This window comes from Somniosus microcephalus, chromosome 11 (genome assembly GCF_052327205.1).
Source record: "Somniosus microcephalus isolate GS21.2 chromosome 11, FLI_Smic_1.0, whole genome shotgun sequence".
Taxonomy (NCBI): Eukaryota; Metazoa; Chordata; class Chondrichthyes; order Squaliformes; family Somniosidae; genus Somniosus; species Somniosus microcephalus.
Window position 1 is genome coordinate 227,459,188 of NC_140997.1, and position 17,856 is coordinate 227,477,043.

At 47.1% G+C, this 17,856-nt stretch overlaps 1 protein-coding gene across 1 annotated transcript in view; it reads left to right on the forward strand.

Moving 5' to 3' along the window:
• The first annotated feature begins 5,780 nt into the window (after positions 1 to 5,780).
• The window catches only part of LOC147111312 (uncharacterized), a 31,570-nt gene continuing 19,494 nt past the window's right edge, over positions 5,781 to 17,856 (forward strand). Inside the window, exons 1-2 of the mRNA XM_086002072.1 lie at positions 5,781 to 6,256; positions 16,522 to 16,647. Of these exons, the coding sequence (XP_085858198.1) occupies positions 6,052 to 6,256; positions 16,522 to 16,647 (331 nt within the window). The 5' untranslated portion in view covers positions 5,781 to 6,051. The remainder of the gene's footprint in view (positions 6,257 to 16,521; positions 16,648 to 17,856) is intronic.

Here is a 17,856-nt window from a genome sequence, read left to right on the forward strand (position 1 = left end):
GTAGATTATACCTTGTAGCATTGGAGATCCATTTAAGTCCCAGAGCCCGGGGACCCCTAACACAAGCCATGAGCTCGGGGGGGGGGGGCGGGGGGAGCTTGCTGTGCGCAAATTGGCTGCTGCAATTCCTACATTACAACAGTGACCACGCTTCAAAAGTGCTTCATTGGCTGTAAAGTGCTTTGGGACATCCTATGGTCATGAAAGGCGCTGTAGAAATGCAAGTCTTTTACTTTTATTTTACTGTATTAATTTGTGGGCTGGCACCAGAAATAAATGACCACGAAAGCCACCAAAAAAACCAACAAGTTCACTAATGTCCTTCAGGGAAGGGAGTCTGCCGTCCTTACCCCGTCTGGCCTATATGTGACTCTAGCTGGATGACTCTTAATGTCCTCAGGGCAACGAGCGATGGGCAATAAATGTTGCCTTGCCAGCGTCACACACATCTCGAGCTCAAATAAAATAGAAAACCTACAGCCAGAGTTGCACCTTGTTCTCCACACTCCCCCCCGTCAGTTTTCATTCCTCTTCTCCTGAAGATGTTGACTCTTGCTTGAAAATGGTTCAGTGGTGGTCAGTTGCCCTGCATTGCCTCACCCAACAGACCATTTTCCATGTGTGCGCCTAGGGAGTGAGTGCCAGCAGGCTATTCAGGTGCTGGGCAAGGTAGTCAAGCCTGATCCCCTATCTAGATGGGCATTTTCCAGCATGGGTCACTGTATAGCAATCAGGAGTCATAACGTAAGAAATAGGAGCAGGACTCCAGGCAACCCTCTAAAACCCTGCAATAAAAATAATGAACAATAAAATATATTAAAAGGTAGAAAGTTCTGCCTGCCCTATAAGAACATAAAAATTAGGAGCAGGAGTTGGCCATACGGCCCCTCGAGCCTGCTCCGCCATTCAATAAGATCACGGCTGATCTTTGACCTCAACTCCACTTTCCCGCCCGATCCCCATAACCCTGTTTTCCCCCCAGAGTCCAAAAATCGATCGATCTCAGCCTTGAATAGACTCAACGGCTCAGCATCCACAGCCCTCTGGGGCAGAGAATTCCAAAGATTCACCGCCCTCTGCTGAATGTTATTTTCCATTAGCTATGAGGGGCCTTAGGACGTCCTGAGGACGTGGAAGATACTGTATCAATGCAAGTTCTCTCACGCCAATGAAGTACTCTTTAAAGCGCAGTCACTGTTGTAATGTAGGAAACGTGGCAGCCAAATTGCGCACAGCAAGGTCCCACAAACAGCAATGTGATAATGACCAGATCATCTGCTTTAGTGATGTTGGTTGAGGGATAAATATTGGCCCAGGACACTGGGGAGAACTCCCCTGCTCTTCTTCAAAATAGTCGCCATGGGATCTTTTACGTCCACCTGAGAGAGCAGACGGGGCCTCGGTTTAACGTCTCCTCCGAAAGACGGCACCTCCGACAGTGCAGCACTCCCTCAGTGCTGCACTGGGAGTGTCAGCCTAGATTTTCATGCTTAAGTCTGTGGAGTGGGACTTGAACCCACAACCTTCTGATCCAGAGGCGAGAGAGGGTGCTGCCCACTGAGCCACGGCTGACAGTTCTCAATAGAGATGTAGGGTTAGGCATCTACTGTAAGAGTCCAAGTCAGCATCATCTGATTAGGTCCAAGCCACTGATCCAAGAGTTCGACTGTGGTCTCTCAAACTGCTTGACTTTTTGGAGCCATATGTAATATTTTTTGTTTGTTTTTTTTAATCAATTTTGGTCAACATTTCCACTCGCACTTGTGTCTATTCAAAGCCTGATCTGACTATGAACATTTAGTAAATAGTTAGTAAGACCATATTGTCTGGTGTACAAGTCGCAGTAGCCAAAATCTGATCAAATAGTTGATTGCTCAACAGCCTGATGTCCCCAATGCACTGAGATCAAGTCTGCTTGCTCTGTTCTCTTGATCAACTGTTCAACAACTAATCGCCAATTGTGGAACTATCTAATCTGTTAGGGTGAATTGAAGAGTAGGACATCAGATACATGAACGTTCCAACAAAAAACTGAGTTTAAAATAAGCGGCCTGCGACTTATACATCAGATATTATGGTCAATGTGGGTGCTCGTGGTGAATTGTTTGTTTTGTCTCTTATTCACGGTATTTGATGGATTTTAAGTACATTTACTTTACGAAGTTGCTCCAATAAAGACCACACCACAATGGGTGTATTGCTGATTGATAATGGGTCTCTCCCTGCGCACTCTATTGATAACCGACCGAGCCCATGTGAAGAACTGTAAAACCGCCACCTAATTCAGGCAGAATGAACCTTTTGCAGTTCCCAATGCTCCTCTCCTGCTTCAACAACAACAACTTGCATATATGCAGCACCCTTAATGTCGTAAACCATCCCAAGGTGCTTCACAGGAGTGTTATCAAACAAAATTTGATACCGAGCCTCACAAGGAGATTTTAGTGCAGGTGACATACGTTTTAAGGAGCGTCTTAAAAGAGGAGAGACAGGTAGAGTGGAAGAGGAGAAGTTTAGGGAGGGAATTCCAGACCTTAGGCAGCTGAAGACACGGCCACCAATGGTGGAGCGATGAAAATCGGGGATGTGCAAGAGACCAGAATTGGAGGAGTGCCGAGATCTCGGGGGGTGGGGGGGCGGGGGGGGGGTTGTGGGGCTGGAAGATGTTGCAGAGATAGGGAGGGGCGAGGCCATGGAGGGATTTGAAAACAAGGATGAATATTGTAAAATCGCGGCATTGCCAGACCAGGAGCCAATGTCGGTCAGCGAGCACAGCAGTGATGGGTGACCGGGACTCTGTGCGAGTTAGGGTACGGGCGGCAGTGATGGGTGACCGGGACTTGGTGTGAGTTAGGGTACGGGCGGCAGTGATGGGTGACCGGGACTTGGTGTGAGTTAGGGTACAGGCAGCAGTGTTTTGGATGAACTCAAGTTTATGGAGGGTGAAAGCTGGGAGGCCAGCAGGAGAGCATGGGATGGAACAGTTCTGTTTATTCTTGACATGGTGTAAGTTATTTCATTCAAGAATATTGAACTCAGCAAAGAAATAAGCAGGATGTGATCTGATTAAATTTCAGACCAATTCTCAAAGATTCCAACTCTCGTTAAAGATTAGAAGATAGGTTTGGATGACACGGCCCTTCAGCCCATTTGATCTCATCTTTCATAAATAACAACCCTCTTCGACAGGCAGGATTGCATTCTAACATCCCATTCAAAGGACAGGGGACTTCAGTTATGTGGAGAGACTGGAGAAGCTGGGGTTGTTCTTAGAGCAGAGAAGGTTAAGAGGAGATTTGATAGAGGTGTTCAAAATCATGAGGGGTCTAGACAGAGTAGATAGAGAGAAACTGTTCCCATTGGTGGAAGGGTCGAGAGCCAGAGGACACCGATTTAAGGTGACTGGCAGAAGAACCAAAGGCGACACGAGGAAAAACTTTTTTACGCAGCGAGTGATTAGGATCTGGAATGCACTGCCTGAAAGGGTGGTGGAGGCAGATTCAACCACGGCTCTCAAAAGGGAATTGGATAAGTACCTGAAGGAAAAAAATTTGCAGGGCTACAGGGAAAGGGCGGGGGAGTGGGACTAGCTGAAGTGCTCTTGCAGAGAGCCGGCACGGACTTGACAGGCCGAATGGCCTCCTTCTGTGCTGTAACCATTCTATGATTCTATGACAGCACCTCTGACAATGTAGCACTCTCCCAATGCTACACAGGGTTATCAGATAGATAAGGCACTCAGATCCTGGTATTGCAGACTGAGAGTTGACCATGTCACCAACTGAGCCAAGCGGACCCTTATAAAGGTCATCGCAATCTAATTACATCTATAGAAATATCATTGATCTACACTTGAATGCCTGATGTTGATCAGCTTTGTTGCACACCTATATTTTGGGATTAGCTTCACATCGCTCTCAGAATTATATGAACGGAACATGTACGGTAGGAATGAGCGGCATCTCCACTCTAGATCTTTTGCCAATGATTTTGAATCTGTGACCTCTAGTTATTGACCCACTTCCCCGAGGGAATAGTTTATCTCTATCTACTCTATCAAAACCTCTCATCATCTTGAAAACCTCGATTAAGTCACCTCTTAACCTTCTCTGTTGCAAAGAGAACAGTCCTAACTTTTCCAACCTCTCCTCTCAAATGAGGAGGTTCATGGAACAAGAAAATGAGAGGAAAGAGAAAGGGCAAAAGGAAGTAGGCCGGAAAGGAAAGAAAGATAGGACCTTAGCATGTCCTCGGGACATCCCAAACCACTTCAAAACCACGGACTAATGTTTGAAGTGCATTCATTGTTGTTTAGGCAGATGGCAGCCAATTGTGCACAGCAAGAACCCACAAACACTCAATGTGCCTTGGCCAGAAGATCAGGACAATTCTATGCTCTTTGAATAATGTCATGGGATCTTTTAAGTCTGCCTGAATAGCCAGGTGGGGCCTCGGTTTAACATTTCATCCAAAACCCCGGACTGGGCCTTGGACCCCTAACCTCCTAACTCAGGCGAGGGTGTTGCCAATTGAACCAAACTGACACGAGGAGACCGCAAAGGCCTTTCAGCCCACCAAGCTTATCCTCCTTTTGAGGCCCCAAATTAGCACCACTTTCATCATCATCCTTCCTGGGTGCTTAAATAGTCAGTCGAACCATTTGATTTATTTGCATTAAACTAGCTGATCTCCTGTGGTGTGGAGATGCCGGAGTTGGACTGGGGTGGACAAATGTAAGAAGTCACACAACACCAGGTTATAGTCCAACAGCTTTATTTGAAATCACAAGCTTTCGGAGCGCTGCTCCTTCGTCAGGTGAAGTGGAGAAATGCATAAAGACACAGCTTATATAGTCAGAGAATCATGTCAGATGTTTACAGGTAACCTTTCCAACTGCCATTTATCACACCTCGGCAGAGAGATAATCACAGCAGTCAAAGGTGTGAATTGGACACCATTCACACCTTTGACTGCTGTGATTACCTCTCTGCCGAGGTGTGATAAATGGCAGTTGGAAAGGTTACCTGTAAACATCTGACATGATTCTCTGACTATATAAGCTGTGTCTTTATGCATTTCTCCACTTCACCTGAAGAAGGAGCAGCGCTCCGAAAGCTTGTGATTTCAAATAAAGCTGTTGGACTATAACCTGGTGTTGTGTGACTTCTTACATTTGATCTCCTGTGGCATTGCTCACAGATAATACGGTGTGTGGAGCACAGTTGTGCCTACTTAGTTGCTAAGATGGAGCTTTGCTTAACTGAGCCGCTGCTCAGGCACTCCCTGTGGGCTAGTGATCTAAATAGGCGCAAGCTGAGGTGATTTTATGGGGCACTTTCTGTAAGTTGACAGCTGCTTGCAAATCCCTGCCTGTTGCCCCATGGGAGAGGTCAGGCTTTGAAAGTCAGGAAAAACCAGTTGGAGATGACTGTCTTTCTTTTTTTCCCCACACCTTCGAAATGCGACAACTAAAGTGTGATGGACACGAGCTGGAAGCTGAACTTCTATATGCATATCGATTGATCGATTGATAGATAGATAGATGGATTGATAGATACATAGATGGATGGATCGATAGATGGATCGATAGATACGTAGATAGATGGATCGATAGATAGATGGATCGATAGATAGATGAATCGATAGATACGTAGATAGATGGATCGATAGATAGATGGATCAATAGATAGATGGATCGATAGATAGATGGATCGATAGATAGATGGATCGATAGATAGATGGATCGATAGATAGATGGATCGATAGATACATAGATAGATGGATCGACAGATAGATGGATCGATAGATACATAGATGGATCGACAGATACATAGATGGATCGACAGATAGATGGATTGATAAGTACATAGATAGATGGATCAATAGATAGATACATAGATAGACAGATGGCCAGATTGAATGAATGATTGATTGATTTTTTGACTATCGTCAATTTTTTTCTTTAAAACCCAAGGTTAATACCTTGATGACATTCCCATGGTCTAACAATTCAGCACAAACTGGAGCCTCCATTTTCTATCTGTGTCCCATATGGAGCTGGTGGCAAATTCAGTCAGGTCTTATCTTCCATCAAATACCGCTCCCACCTTAGGCCGCTGTGTGTTAATTATTGTTGTGTTGTCCGTGCTGTGTTTGTCCTTGCTTCATCTAGGTTTCTCGTCACACACACCATCTTATTCCCGTCAACTCCCTGTTTTAAAGCTCTCACATGAGGAGGACTATGATGTTGCCAATGGTGAGTCCGTGTCACTTGTCTTCGGTGTCTTGTCTCCGAAGCGGTATTTCTTTAATTGGCATTTTTGATGAGAATTTTTTTTAAGTTACAAATTATTACATAGAATTACATAGATTTTACAGCACAGAAACAGGCCATTCGTCCCAACTGGTCCATGCCAATGTTTATGCTCCACACGAGCCTCCTCCCACCCCTCTTCATCTAACCCTTCTAATAATAATAATAATAATAATCAACTTTTATTGTCATTGTTAGTGCACAAGTGCAGTACAACGAAATGTAGGCTTGTGGCTCCCGAGAGTGTACATTTAGATAAAGACATTTAAACATTCAACATACATTTGGCTTGTAATACATTAACATAAACATAACCATAATAAAGTGCATTGGCAGATGTGCAGGCTTTAGAGTTTATTTGTGGAGTTCAGTAGGATGACAGCCCTGGGAAAGAAGCTGTTCCTAAATCCGGTCGTACGGGTGCGAATGCATCTGTAGCGTCTCCCAGATGGCAGGAGGGCGAACAGACTGTGGCTGGGGTGGGTAGGGTCTTTGATGATGGACCGTGACCTCCGTAGACAGCGTTTCTGGTATATGTGCTCTATGGTCGGTAGCCGGGTGCCGGTAATGCGTTGGGCAGTTTTGACTACCCGCTGCAGGGCTTTCCGGTCATAGTAGCTACAGCTGCCATACCATACTGTGATACAGTTTGTCAGGATGCTCTCTATTGTGCAGCGGTAAAAGTTAGAGAGGATCAGGGGTGACAGGTTACATCCCTTCAGCCTCCTTAGGAAATATAGGCGCTGCTGGGCCTTCTTCACCAGAGAGGAGGTATTGAGGGACCAGGAGAGGTCTTCCGTGATGTGGACTCCGAGGAACTTAAAGCTGTCCACCCTTTCCACCACAGCCCCATGGATGTGGATGGGGGTGTGACTTCTGCCTTTAGACTTCCTGAAGTCCACAATGATTTCTTTGGTTTTCTTGATGTTAAGGGCCAGGTTGTTATCGGCGCACCACTTCACGAGATGCTATTGCTTTCTCATTCATGTGTTTATCTAGCGTCCCCTTAAAGGCTTCTATGATATTAAAGAAAACAAAATCAAAACTGTATGGATATATCTTCCCTTCCATTTTTAAGAATCCAGCTCTTGCGTAAGAGAGGCACAGGCCAGTACTTGGAAATATGTTTAAATGCTGCTCCCTGCTAGATAAGTCAGACATTTTGAATAGATCTTTTTTATTCATCCCAAGCTGTTGCTTGAATTATAAACAGAGGAATACCATGTGCGGTTCTAGGCACTTAATCAGAGGAAGTATAGGTTAGATCTTTCCTCATGAAGAACTTGCATTTCTATAGCGCCTTTCATGATCTCAGGACATCCCAAAGCTTTACAGCAAATAAACTACTTTTGAAATGGAGTCACTGTTGTAACGTAGGAAACGCGGCAGCCAATTTGCGCACAGCAAGATCCCACAAACAGCAATGTGATAATTTGCCAGATAATCTTTTGGTGATGTTGATTGAGGGATAAATATTGGCCAGGACACCGGGGGAGAATTACCCTGCTCTTCTTCAAAATAGCACCGTGGGATCTTTTACGTCCACCCAAGAGAGCAGACGGGGCCTTGGTTTAACGTCTCATAGAAACATAGAAGATAGGAGCAGGAGTAGGCCATTTGGCCCCTCGAGCCTGTTCCGCCATTCAATGAGATCATGGCTGATCATCCAAACTCAGTACCCTGTCCCTGCTTTCTCCCCATATCCCTTGATCCCTTTAGCCTTAAGAAATATATCTAACTCCTTCTTGAATATATTTAATGAATTGGCCTCTACTGCTTTCTGTGGTAGAGAATTCTACAGGTTCACCACTCTGGGTGAAGAAATTCCTCCTCATCTCTGTCCTAAATGGCTTACCCCTTATCCTTAGACTGTGACCCCTGGTTCTGGACTCCCCAGCCATCGGGATCATCCTTCCTGCATCCAGTCTGTCCAGTCCTGTTAGAATTTTATACGTTTCAATGAGATCCCCTCTCATTCTTCTAAACTCCAGCGAGTATAAGCCCAATCGACCCAATCTCTCCTCATACGTCATTCCTGCCATCCCAGGTATCAGCCTGGTGAATCTTCGTTGCACTCCCTCCATGGCAAGAACATCCTTCCTCAGATAAGGCGACCAAAACTGCACACAATACTCAAGCTGTGGTCTCACCAAGGCCCTGTACAACTGCAGCAAGACATCCTTGTTCTTGTATTCGAACCCTCTCGCTACGAAAGCCAACATACCATTTTCCTTCTTAACCGCCTGCTGCGCCTGCATGCTTACCTTCAGCGACTGGTGCACAAGGACACCCGGGTCTCGTTGCACTTCCCCTTCTCCCAATCTATTGCCGTTCAGATAATAATCTGCCTTCCTGTTTTTGCCACCAAAGTGGATAACCTCGCATTTATCCACATTATACTGTATCAGCCATGCTTCTGCCCAATCACCCAACCTGTCCAAATCATACTGGAGTTTCTCGGCATCCTCCTCACAGCATACCCGCCCACCCAGCTTTGTGTCGTCTGCAAACTTGGAGATATTACATCTAGTTCCCTCGTCCAGATCATTCATTTTAGCTGTTGATTGAGGGATAAATATTGGCCAAGACACCGGGGGAGAACTCCCCTTGCTCTTCTTCAAAATAGCACCGTGGGATCTTTTACGCCCACCCGAGAGAGCAGACGGGGGCCTGGGTTTAACGTCTCATCCGAAAGACGGCACCTCCCGACAGTGCAGCACTCCCTCAGTGCTGAACTGGGAGTGTCGGCCTAGATTTTTGTGCTCAAGTGCCTGGAGTGGGACTATGAACCCACAACCTTCATGACTCGGAGGCGAGAGAGGGCTACCCACTGAGCCATGGCTGATGCAGTCAGCTGCGCATGTTTCTCCTCCCACTGGATGGACCTTCTGACTCCAGGATTGGGGCCTTCTTGCTGCTCCGAGAGAGCCTCCTGCCCTTAAACGAAAAGGAAAATAGGGTGTGATGACAACGGGCGGCCGAAGCAGAATTTTACCCAGCAAAGAGCGTTAGGAGAGGGAGTTAAGGATGGAGGGTGGGAACATTCTCTCCCATCTCATTAAAATGCCAACACAACAGTTTGCACCTACTACAAGCTTGGTTTACACAGTGTGGGAAAGCCCAAGGAATGGAGGCGGAGACCTGAAGCAACAGATCTCCACATGCCTTTTCTCCTCCGTTCTGCAGCTCAGGAACGCTGATTCACCAGATGCAGGGCAGCGGAAAATCTCCCCTGACATCCGTAAACCTGAGAAGGCACAGCTGTGAGTGGCAAAGATTGTTTTAGCGATCAAGAACTTTACGAGGAAAGGTCTGTTTTCTGTGGGAAAAACAGAAAGTTCAAAGTTATCTAATTGAAGTTTTTTTCAAGGTATTGAAATAGTTTATCCGGACAAATTCGTTCACCAAGGCAAAGATTTAAATACTGAAGGAACGCGAGTTAAAAAACAATTAGGAAGTCAGAAGTATGGAGGTCAGAGGCAATTGAAGTTGTGGATTAATTTTCCAGGGAAGATTGCTGAATTGGATGGACATTATAATTGGGATCAAGAGTCAAGGGATTCAGGATAGATAGAAGTGAAATCTATCAATAAAGGACAGGCTTGTTGGCCCTTTTCCTGTTTCTAAAAGTTCTTATGAATCAGACTCACAAAATAGAGAAATACGCCTCTGTTGCATAACGAACGTATGAAAATGGCAGGCAAGAAAATACCAGCTGGTCCATCAAGCCTGGCCCACACTCCTGATGCCTGAAACACCATGGCCTCGATTTTAACTGACTCGTGGAGTCGGGATTGGAGGCGTGTGGGGGGTTAAAGTCCCGAATTCGGGGGTCCCAACACCATCCCGCCCCCAACCCGCCTCCATGTAAGTTTCAAAGGAGGCGGGTACCCGCCCCGCACTGGGACCCGCCCACCCGAGGCGGGAAGGGATTAGTGACAATTAACTGCCTGTTAATAGGTAGTTAACAGGTAGTTTTTAGCTTAATCCCTATTTTTAATCTTGAACTGTGGGATTCCCAACGGCTCCAAACCACGGCAGGTTAGAGGAGTTGGGCCGTCGGGTTGGAGGGGTCGAGATGTCGGTGTTCAGGTGAGTGATGGGTGCATGAGTGCAAAGGTAAGTGTGTTTGGTGTGTCTAAAGTGTGTAAAGAAGTTTAAATTACCTGTACCTACCTTTACAGCCTTCCTTCCTTTAGGTTTCGGGAGTCCATCATCTCACCGGCACAGAAAGCAGAACGGCTGCGAACTGTCAAAAGTGACAGCCTACAGCTTTCTGTGCCGGTGAGATTTCTAACTGAGTCTGTGGAGAAGGACTTGGGTTAGAAGTAAGATTGTCAGTGTTTGACAGCTTCAAACAGCTGTGAAACGCTGATATTTCATCTGTCAAAACGTCTTGACAGATGAAATTTCAGTCTGTGACGTCACCTGTTGCCGGGTGGCCCTTAATTGGCCTGCTGAGCCCGCTGGGCGGGCTCAACAAGGTCAATCAAGTTAAAATCGCGTGGATTGGCCGCATCTCGATGGAGGCGGGACTACAACCCCGAAAGGTGTAGTCCCGCCTCCTTCCCGACTTCTAAGTGAAAATCACCCCCCATAAGTAGACACTTCCTTACCCCCCCCCCCCCCCCCCCCGGGCCAGCAGCCATTGTTCTCCTGGGGGAGGCAGCAATCCAGGGTCAATAAGCAGGGAGTGGGGGTGCGACTGTGGAAAATTCCTCTCCAACCCCCTGTGGCAATGGTAACCTGTCCAGGAGACCACACTGGACCGCATGTACGTTATCTGTTAATCCACTTTCCTTCTCGCTCGCGATCTCTGCCCCAAGCACCTGCCCAGCTCGCTTTTGAAGGCGTGCAGAGCCTTCTCAGTGGGGCATGACTTGAGCATTTCAGTCGGAGCACTAGGGATCTGACACGGCAGGAAAGCACTGGATGATCAGGAATGGCAAAATGCCCGTACACTGGGGATTTTACATCAGAGTGAAACTAAACGGTAAATTGATTTCTGGTGTAGCAGCCCATAATATTCGCATGTATTACTCTGCAGCTACTGTGCTGTACCTGACACTGGGTGCCTGATAGCAGGAAAGATATTCCATTCCCCAGTTCCAAGGTCATTTAACAAAAAGTGAAGAACACAGCACCAAAGTGATTTCATTCCCGAAAACAGCGACAGGAATTAATAAAAATAACAACAGAAAATGCTGGAAAAACTCAGCAGGCCAGGCAACATCCGCGGAGAGAGAAATCGAGTCAACGTTTCAGGTCGAAACCCTTCGTCAGGACTGAAAAAACACAGGAAATGAAACAGATTAAAAGGCCAGTTTGGGGGCTGGGAAATGGGGATGAAAGAACAAAAGAGAAGTGAAGAGACATTAAGAGGTATTCAAAACCAGACGAGATGGTGATAGGACTAGTGGAGACAAAAGACGGCTCTAGATGAGGCGTGAAATGCGCTGGCAGAATGAGAGACAGCTGTCATGTGGGAGAGAGAAAAAGGAAGGGCACAAAACAAAGGTGTGGATAAAAAATATATATAAAAATATGATAGGGGCCGAGGTTATGATCTGAAATTGTTGAACTCGATATTGAGTCCGGAAGGCTGTAAAGTGCCTAATCGGAAGATGAGGTGCTGTTCCTCGAGCTTACACTGAGCTTCCGTGGAACAATGCAAGAGCCCGAGTACAGTGAGGTCTGAGTGGGAATGGGGCAGTGAATTAAAATGACAAGCAACCGGAAGCTCGGGGTCATCCTTACGGACAGGAATTAATGACAGGCCAGAGTTTCCCCCGTATTCATCTCTGTAATGTTTTCAGCATCACATGGATATAAACTAGGGTAGAAATTACAATCAGCGCTATTTCCCGTTTGAACGGCCAACACAGCGGTTTAGTGCCTGCCTGTGATGAAATATAAGAGAGAGAGGGTATGGTGAGAATGTGATAAGCGTTCGTGCAAGAATAGCACTGTTCTGAATTTCTACCTGACTGCCTTGGAATTCGGGTGAGAATTTGCCCAAATTAAATTTAGGACCGGCCATGTGCGTCCAGCTCCAGGAGGTAGTCTCGCATCGCTAGACACCAACTTCCATTGGGCAGAGTGGGAACTGTAGAAATCATCGTTCTGAATCTTTCTGAAGTTGGTGGAGAGCTGACGTTAAGATTGACCCCAGAGTTTCTTATTCCCCGACCAGAGAGTCACAAGAAATCGGCAGTATAACTCAGGTCCACGTTGCCCTATGGAGGTGCCAATCTCATAAGAACACAGGATCAGGAGCAGGAGTCGGCCATACGGCTCGAGCCTGCTCTGCCATTCAGTAAGATCATGGCTGACCTTCAACCTCAACTCCACTTTCCCGCCCGATCTCCATATCCCTTGATTCCCCTAGAGTCCAAAAATCTATCGATCTCAGTCTTGAATAGACTCAATCAACATATCTCCAACTCACGCCTGTAGTATAACGGCACCCCAAATCACATCCTCGGAACAATAGTTTGTTGAGTATTAAGTGGAACTTGTGAATGTGTTTCAGACTCATAGGCCCGGGATTTCCTCGGAGCTGCTCCTGTTCCGTGGCCGTAATTTCTCCGGAGGAGCAGCAGAAATCCCGTTTACGCTCATACACCGGGTTTCCACCACACTTACGGCAAAGCTATGGCGGTGGAGCGGGAGCAGCTCTGCATGAACCTGGGCCACAGTCTCGTTTATACCTGTTACTTTTCTCCTCCTCTTTGTACTTACATGGCTTCGGACTAAGCTTTTATTTCACGGGGCAGCTTTTGACTATTACTAATACAGGTGAAACAGCGATTTACTTGTACTTCTTGCAATTTAGTATACCGTATTCGCCGCTCACGATGCGGTCTCCTCTACATTGGGGAGACCAAACGCAGATTGGGTGACCGCTTTGTGGAACACCTCCATTCAGTCCGTAAGGGTGACCCCGAGCTTCCGGTCGCCTGTCACTTTAATTCTCCACTCCACTCCCACTCTGACCTCTCTGTCCTCGTCCTCCTACAATGTTCCAATGAAGCTCAACGTAAGCTTGAGGAACAGCACCTCATCTTTCGATTAGGCAACTTACAGTCTTCCGGACTCAACATTGAGTTCAACAATTTCAGATCATGACCACTGCTTCCATTTTTTCAGACAGCAGGTGCTGGTAATGATTCTGCTGTTGACATTCACACCTCTTCTAGACCCATCTTTTGTTTCTTTATTTGTCCCGTTACCATCTCCTTTCACCTTGCACCATCATCACTTTGTCATTTAATCTCTCCCGCCTATCACAGACCTTCCCTTTTGTTCTGTCCTCCCCTCCCCCCCTTTCCCTGCTTCTGTATTTGCTTAAAACCTGTTACATCTCTAACCTTTTCCAGTTCTGACGAAGGGTCATCGACCTGAAACGTTAACTCGGTTTCTCTCTCCCCACAGATGCTGCCTGACCTGCTGAGTATTTCCAGCACTTTCTGTTTTTATTTCAGATTTCCAACCTCTGCAGTATTTTGCTTTTGTTTGACTTATATGCATAGCAGTGTCAGTATTCAAGGTCAAGTCCCCAACACAACACCCAGAGTATTATGTATGACATTAAGCTATCCTAATAGGACACGAGGGTGTCAGTGTTGTGTGTAGAGTCAAGTATCCCAGTACTGCCTGGAGTGTCGATGTGAGATTGGAGGTCAGGTACGGTAGTGCAGTGGTTATGCTACTGAACTAATAATCCAGAGGCCTGGACTAGTAATCCAGAGAACATGGGCTGGATTTTCATTGGGCCTTGGAGGCGTGTGGGGGTTTTAAAATCCCAAAATCGGGGGTCCAGACCCCATCCCACCCCCAACCCGCCTCCATGCCAGTTTCAAAGGAGGCGGGTACCCGCCCCGCACTGGGACCCGCCTCCCCGAGGCGGGAAGGGGATTAGTGCCAATTAACTGCCTGTTAACAGGCAGTTTTTAGCCTAATTCTTATTTTCATTGTTGAAATGTGGGATTCCCGATGACTCCAAACCATGCCAAGTTAGCGAGGCGGGCCGTCGGGATGAAGGGCTTGGAGGGGTCGAGATGTCCGGTGTTCAGGTGAGTGATGGGTGCATGAGTGCAGAGGTAAGTGTGCTTGGTCTGTGTAAAGTGTTTAAAGGAGTTCTATTAACCTTTACTTACCTTTACAGCCTTCCTTTAGGTCTCGGGAGTCCCTCATCTCACCGGCACAGAAAGCAGAATGGCCGCGATCTGTCAAAATCTGCAGCATTCAGCTTTCTGTTCCGGGGAGATCTCTAAATCATCCTGAGAGGAAGGAATTAACCTGGAGTACAGATTGTCAGTGTTTGACAGCTTCAAACAGCTGTGAAACGCTGATATTTCATCTGTCAAAAGGTCTTGACAGATGAAATTTCAATCTGTGACGTCACCTGTTGCCGGGTGGCCCTTAATTGGCCTGCTGAGCCCGCTGGGTGGGCTTAACAAGGTCAATCAAGTCAAAATCACGTGGTTTGGCTAGAACTCGATGGAGGCGGGACTACAACCCCGAAAGTTGTAGTCCCGCCTCCTACCCGCCTCCTCAATGAAAATCCAGCCCATCATGAGTTCAAATTACAGCCTTGCGATTTGTTATATCAGTGTTGCACGTGAGGTCAGGTTCTCCAGGACTGTACTGGAGTACAGGTACAAAGGGGGTGATTTTGCCAATGGGGGCGCGTTGGAGGCGGGACTGCTGCTTGTCGGGTTTTAGTCCCGCCTCCATCGACGTCTGGCCAACCCACGCTATTTTCCCTTGATTGACCTTGTTAAGCCCCCCCCAGCAGGTTTAGCAGGCCAATTAACGGAAAGCCGGTGACAGAGGACATCAGTGTATGACATTTCATCTGTCAAAAACTTTTGACAGATGAATTGTCATCGTTTGCCAGCATTGAGAAGCTGTCAAACACTGACAATTCTCTGTTGTTTGGTGAGTTCTTGTACTCAAGACTCACCAAACCTATTTCCGGAGCAGAAATCAGATGGCTGTTGCATTGGAGAATGCAGCAGCCATTCTGTCATCTCTGCCGTGGAGATGAGGCACCTCCGGATCCCCAACGATTGAAGCCTGCAGGAAGAAACAAAGGTAAGGAAACTTTTTCTATCAATTCAATTCAAATCGCTTTATTGGCCTCTCCACACTTGCACCCATCACTCACCTCCACAGCGCACTTTTCGACCCCTCTCACCCCCGCAGACCCTCTGCTCGCCTCGCTGACCCTGGCGGGGTATCCCGACGCCGGGAAGCCCGCGCCTCTGTTGGAAAAATGGGGATAATCCCCTTAACTGCCTGTTAACTACCTGTTAACAGACTGTTAAGTGGCTGTAATCCCCTTTCCCGCCTCGAGGAGACAGGACCCGGCGCGGGTCGGCTACCCGCCTCCTGGGAAGATGGCACGGAGGCGGGATGGGTACCCACCCCAGATTCTGCCATTTTCCCAGCAGTCCCGCCTCCCCAGGGTTGGCAAAATCACCCCCAATATGTGACGTCAAGCACCCCTGGAACCACTGGAGTATCAGAATTGGCCTGTTGAGCTGATGAGAATCTAAGCAACACTACTGACCTTGAAGCTTCATAGTCAAGGAGGAAACGATCTATTCCCCCCACCCCCTTAACGAAATAATTCACTATTACTGCAACAACAACTTCCATTTATATAGCGTCTTTAACATAGTAAAACGTCCCAAGGTGCTTCACAGGCCCGAGCCAAAGAAGGAGACACTAGGATAGGTGACTAAACACTTGCTCAACGAGGTGGGTTTTTAAGCAGAGTCTTAAAGGAGGAGAGAGAGGCGGCGAGGTTTGGGGAGGGAATTCCAGAGCTTAGGGCCTAGATGCTTGAAGGCACGGCCTCAGTTGGTGGAGCGAAGGAAGTGGGGGAGGCCAGAGTTGGAGGAACGCAGAATTCTCGGAGGACGGTAGGGCTGGAGAAAACCCAATGCCAAAGAAACTCTGTCAAACCTACCTGAGCAATCAGACAGTGTTAATACTAATTATTTGACCTGCAGTGTAGGTGAACTTCAGTCTAACCTCTATTTAAATGTAAATTAGTCTTCCTTTCAAATTTAGTCATGGCGGCCTGTCGTTTCATGGCCGCTATTTTAGTGCCTGACCCGTCGCCTCTGTCTGTCGGTGGCGTGTAATATGATTAAACTGAGCTTTCTTCTCTGTTCTTGCTTTTAACTACTCTGAAGGGAAGGAACTGAGAGTGGTGGTAAATGGCAACGACCCGGACTATGAGCATTTCTACACCGTGGAGAGCTACGACGTACCGACTGAAGACTACGGGCTGGAACCGTTCCAAAGCTCAGAAATGATGCGTAAGTGTTCCTCCCCACCTTGGCACTGAACGCCTATCAGTGTTTAGAGAAGCCATAGAAATATAGAAGATAGGAGCAGGAGTAGGCCATTCGGCCCCTCGAGCCTGCTCCGCCATTCAATGAGATCATGGCTGATCATCCAAATTCAGTACCCTGTCCCTGGCTTCTCCCCATATCCCTTGATCCCTTTAGCCTTAAGAAATATATCCAACTCTTTCTTGAATATATTTAATGAACTGGCCTCCACCGCCCTCTGTGGCAGAGAATTCCACAGGTTCACCACTCTCTGGGTGAAGAAATTCCTCCTCATTTCAGTCCTAAATGGCTTACCCCTTATCCTTTGACTGTGACCCCTGGTTCTGGACTCCCCCACCATCAGAAACATCCTTCCTGCATCTAGTCTGTCCAGGCCTGACAGAATTTTATAGGTTTCGATGAGATCCCCTCTCAATCTCCTAAACTCCAGTGAGTATAAGCCCAATCAACACAATCTCTCCTCATACGTCATTCCTGCCATCCCAGGTATCAGCCTGGTGAATCTTCGCTGCACTCCTTCCATGGCAAGAATGTCCTTCCTCAGGTAAGGCGACCAAAACTGCACACAATACTCAAGGTGCGGTCTCACCAAGGCCCTGTACAACTGTAGCAAGACATCCTTGTTCCTATACTCGAACCCTCTTGCTACGAAGGCCAACATACCATTTGCCGTCTTAACCACCTGCTGCACCTGCATGCTTACCTTCAGCGACTGGTGCACAAGAACACCCAGGTCTCTTTGCACTTCCCCTTCTCCCAATCTATTGCCATTCAAATAATAATCTGCCTTCCTGTTTTTGCCACCAAAGTGGATAACCTCACATTTATCCACATTATAGTGCATTTGCCATGTTTCTGCCCAATCACCCAAACTGTCCAAATCGTACTGGAGTTTCACGACATCCTCCTCACAGCATACCCTCCCACCCAGCTTTGTGTCGTCTGCAAATTTGGAGATATTACATCCAATTCCCTCGTCCAGATCATTAATATATAGTGTGAACAGCTGGGGTCCTAGGACCGATCCTTGCGGTACCCCACTAGTCACTGCCTGCCACTCGGAAAACGACCCGTTTATTCCAACTCTTTGCTTTCTGTCCGCCAACCAGTTCTCTATCCAAGTCAATACCTTGCCCCCAATCCCATGTGCCTTAATTTTGCACGCTAATCTCT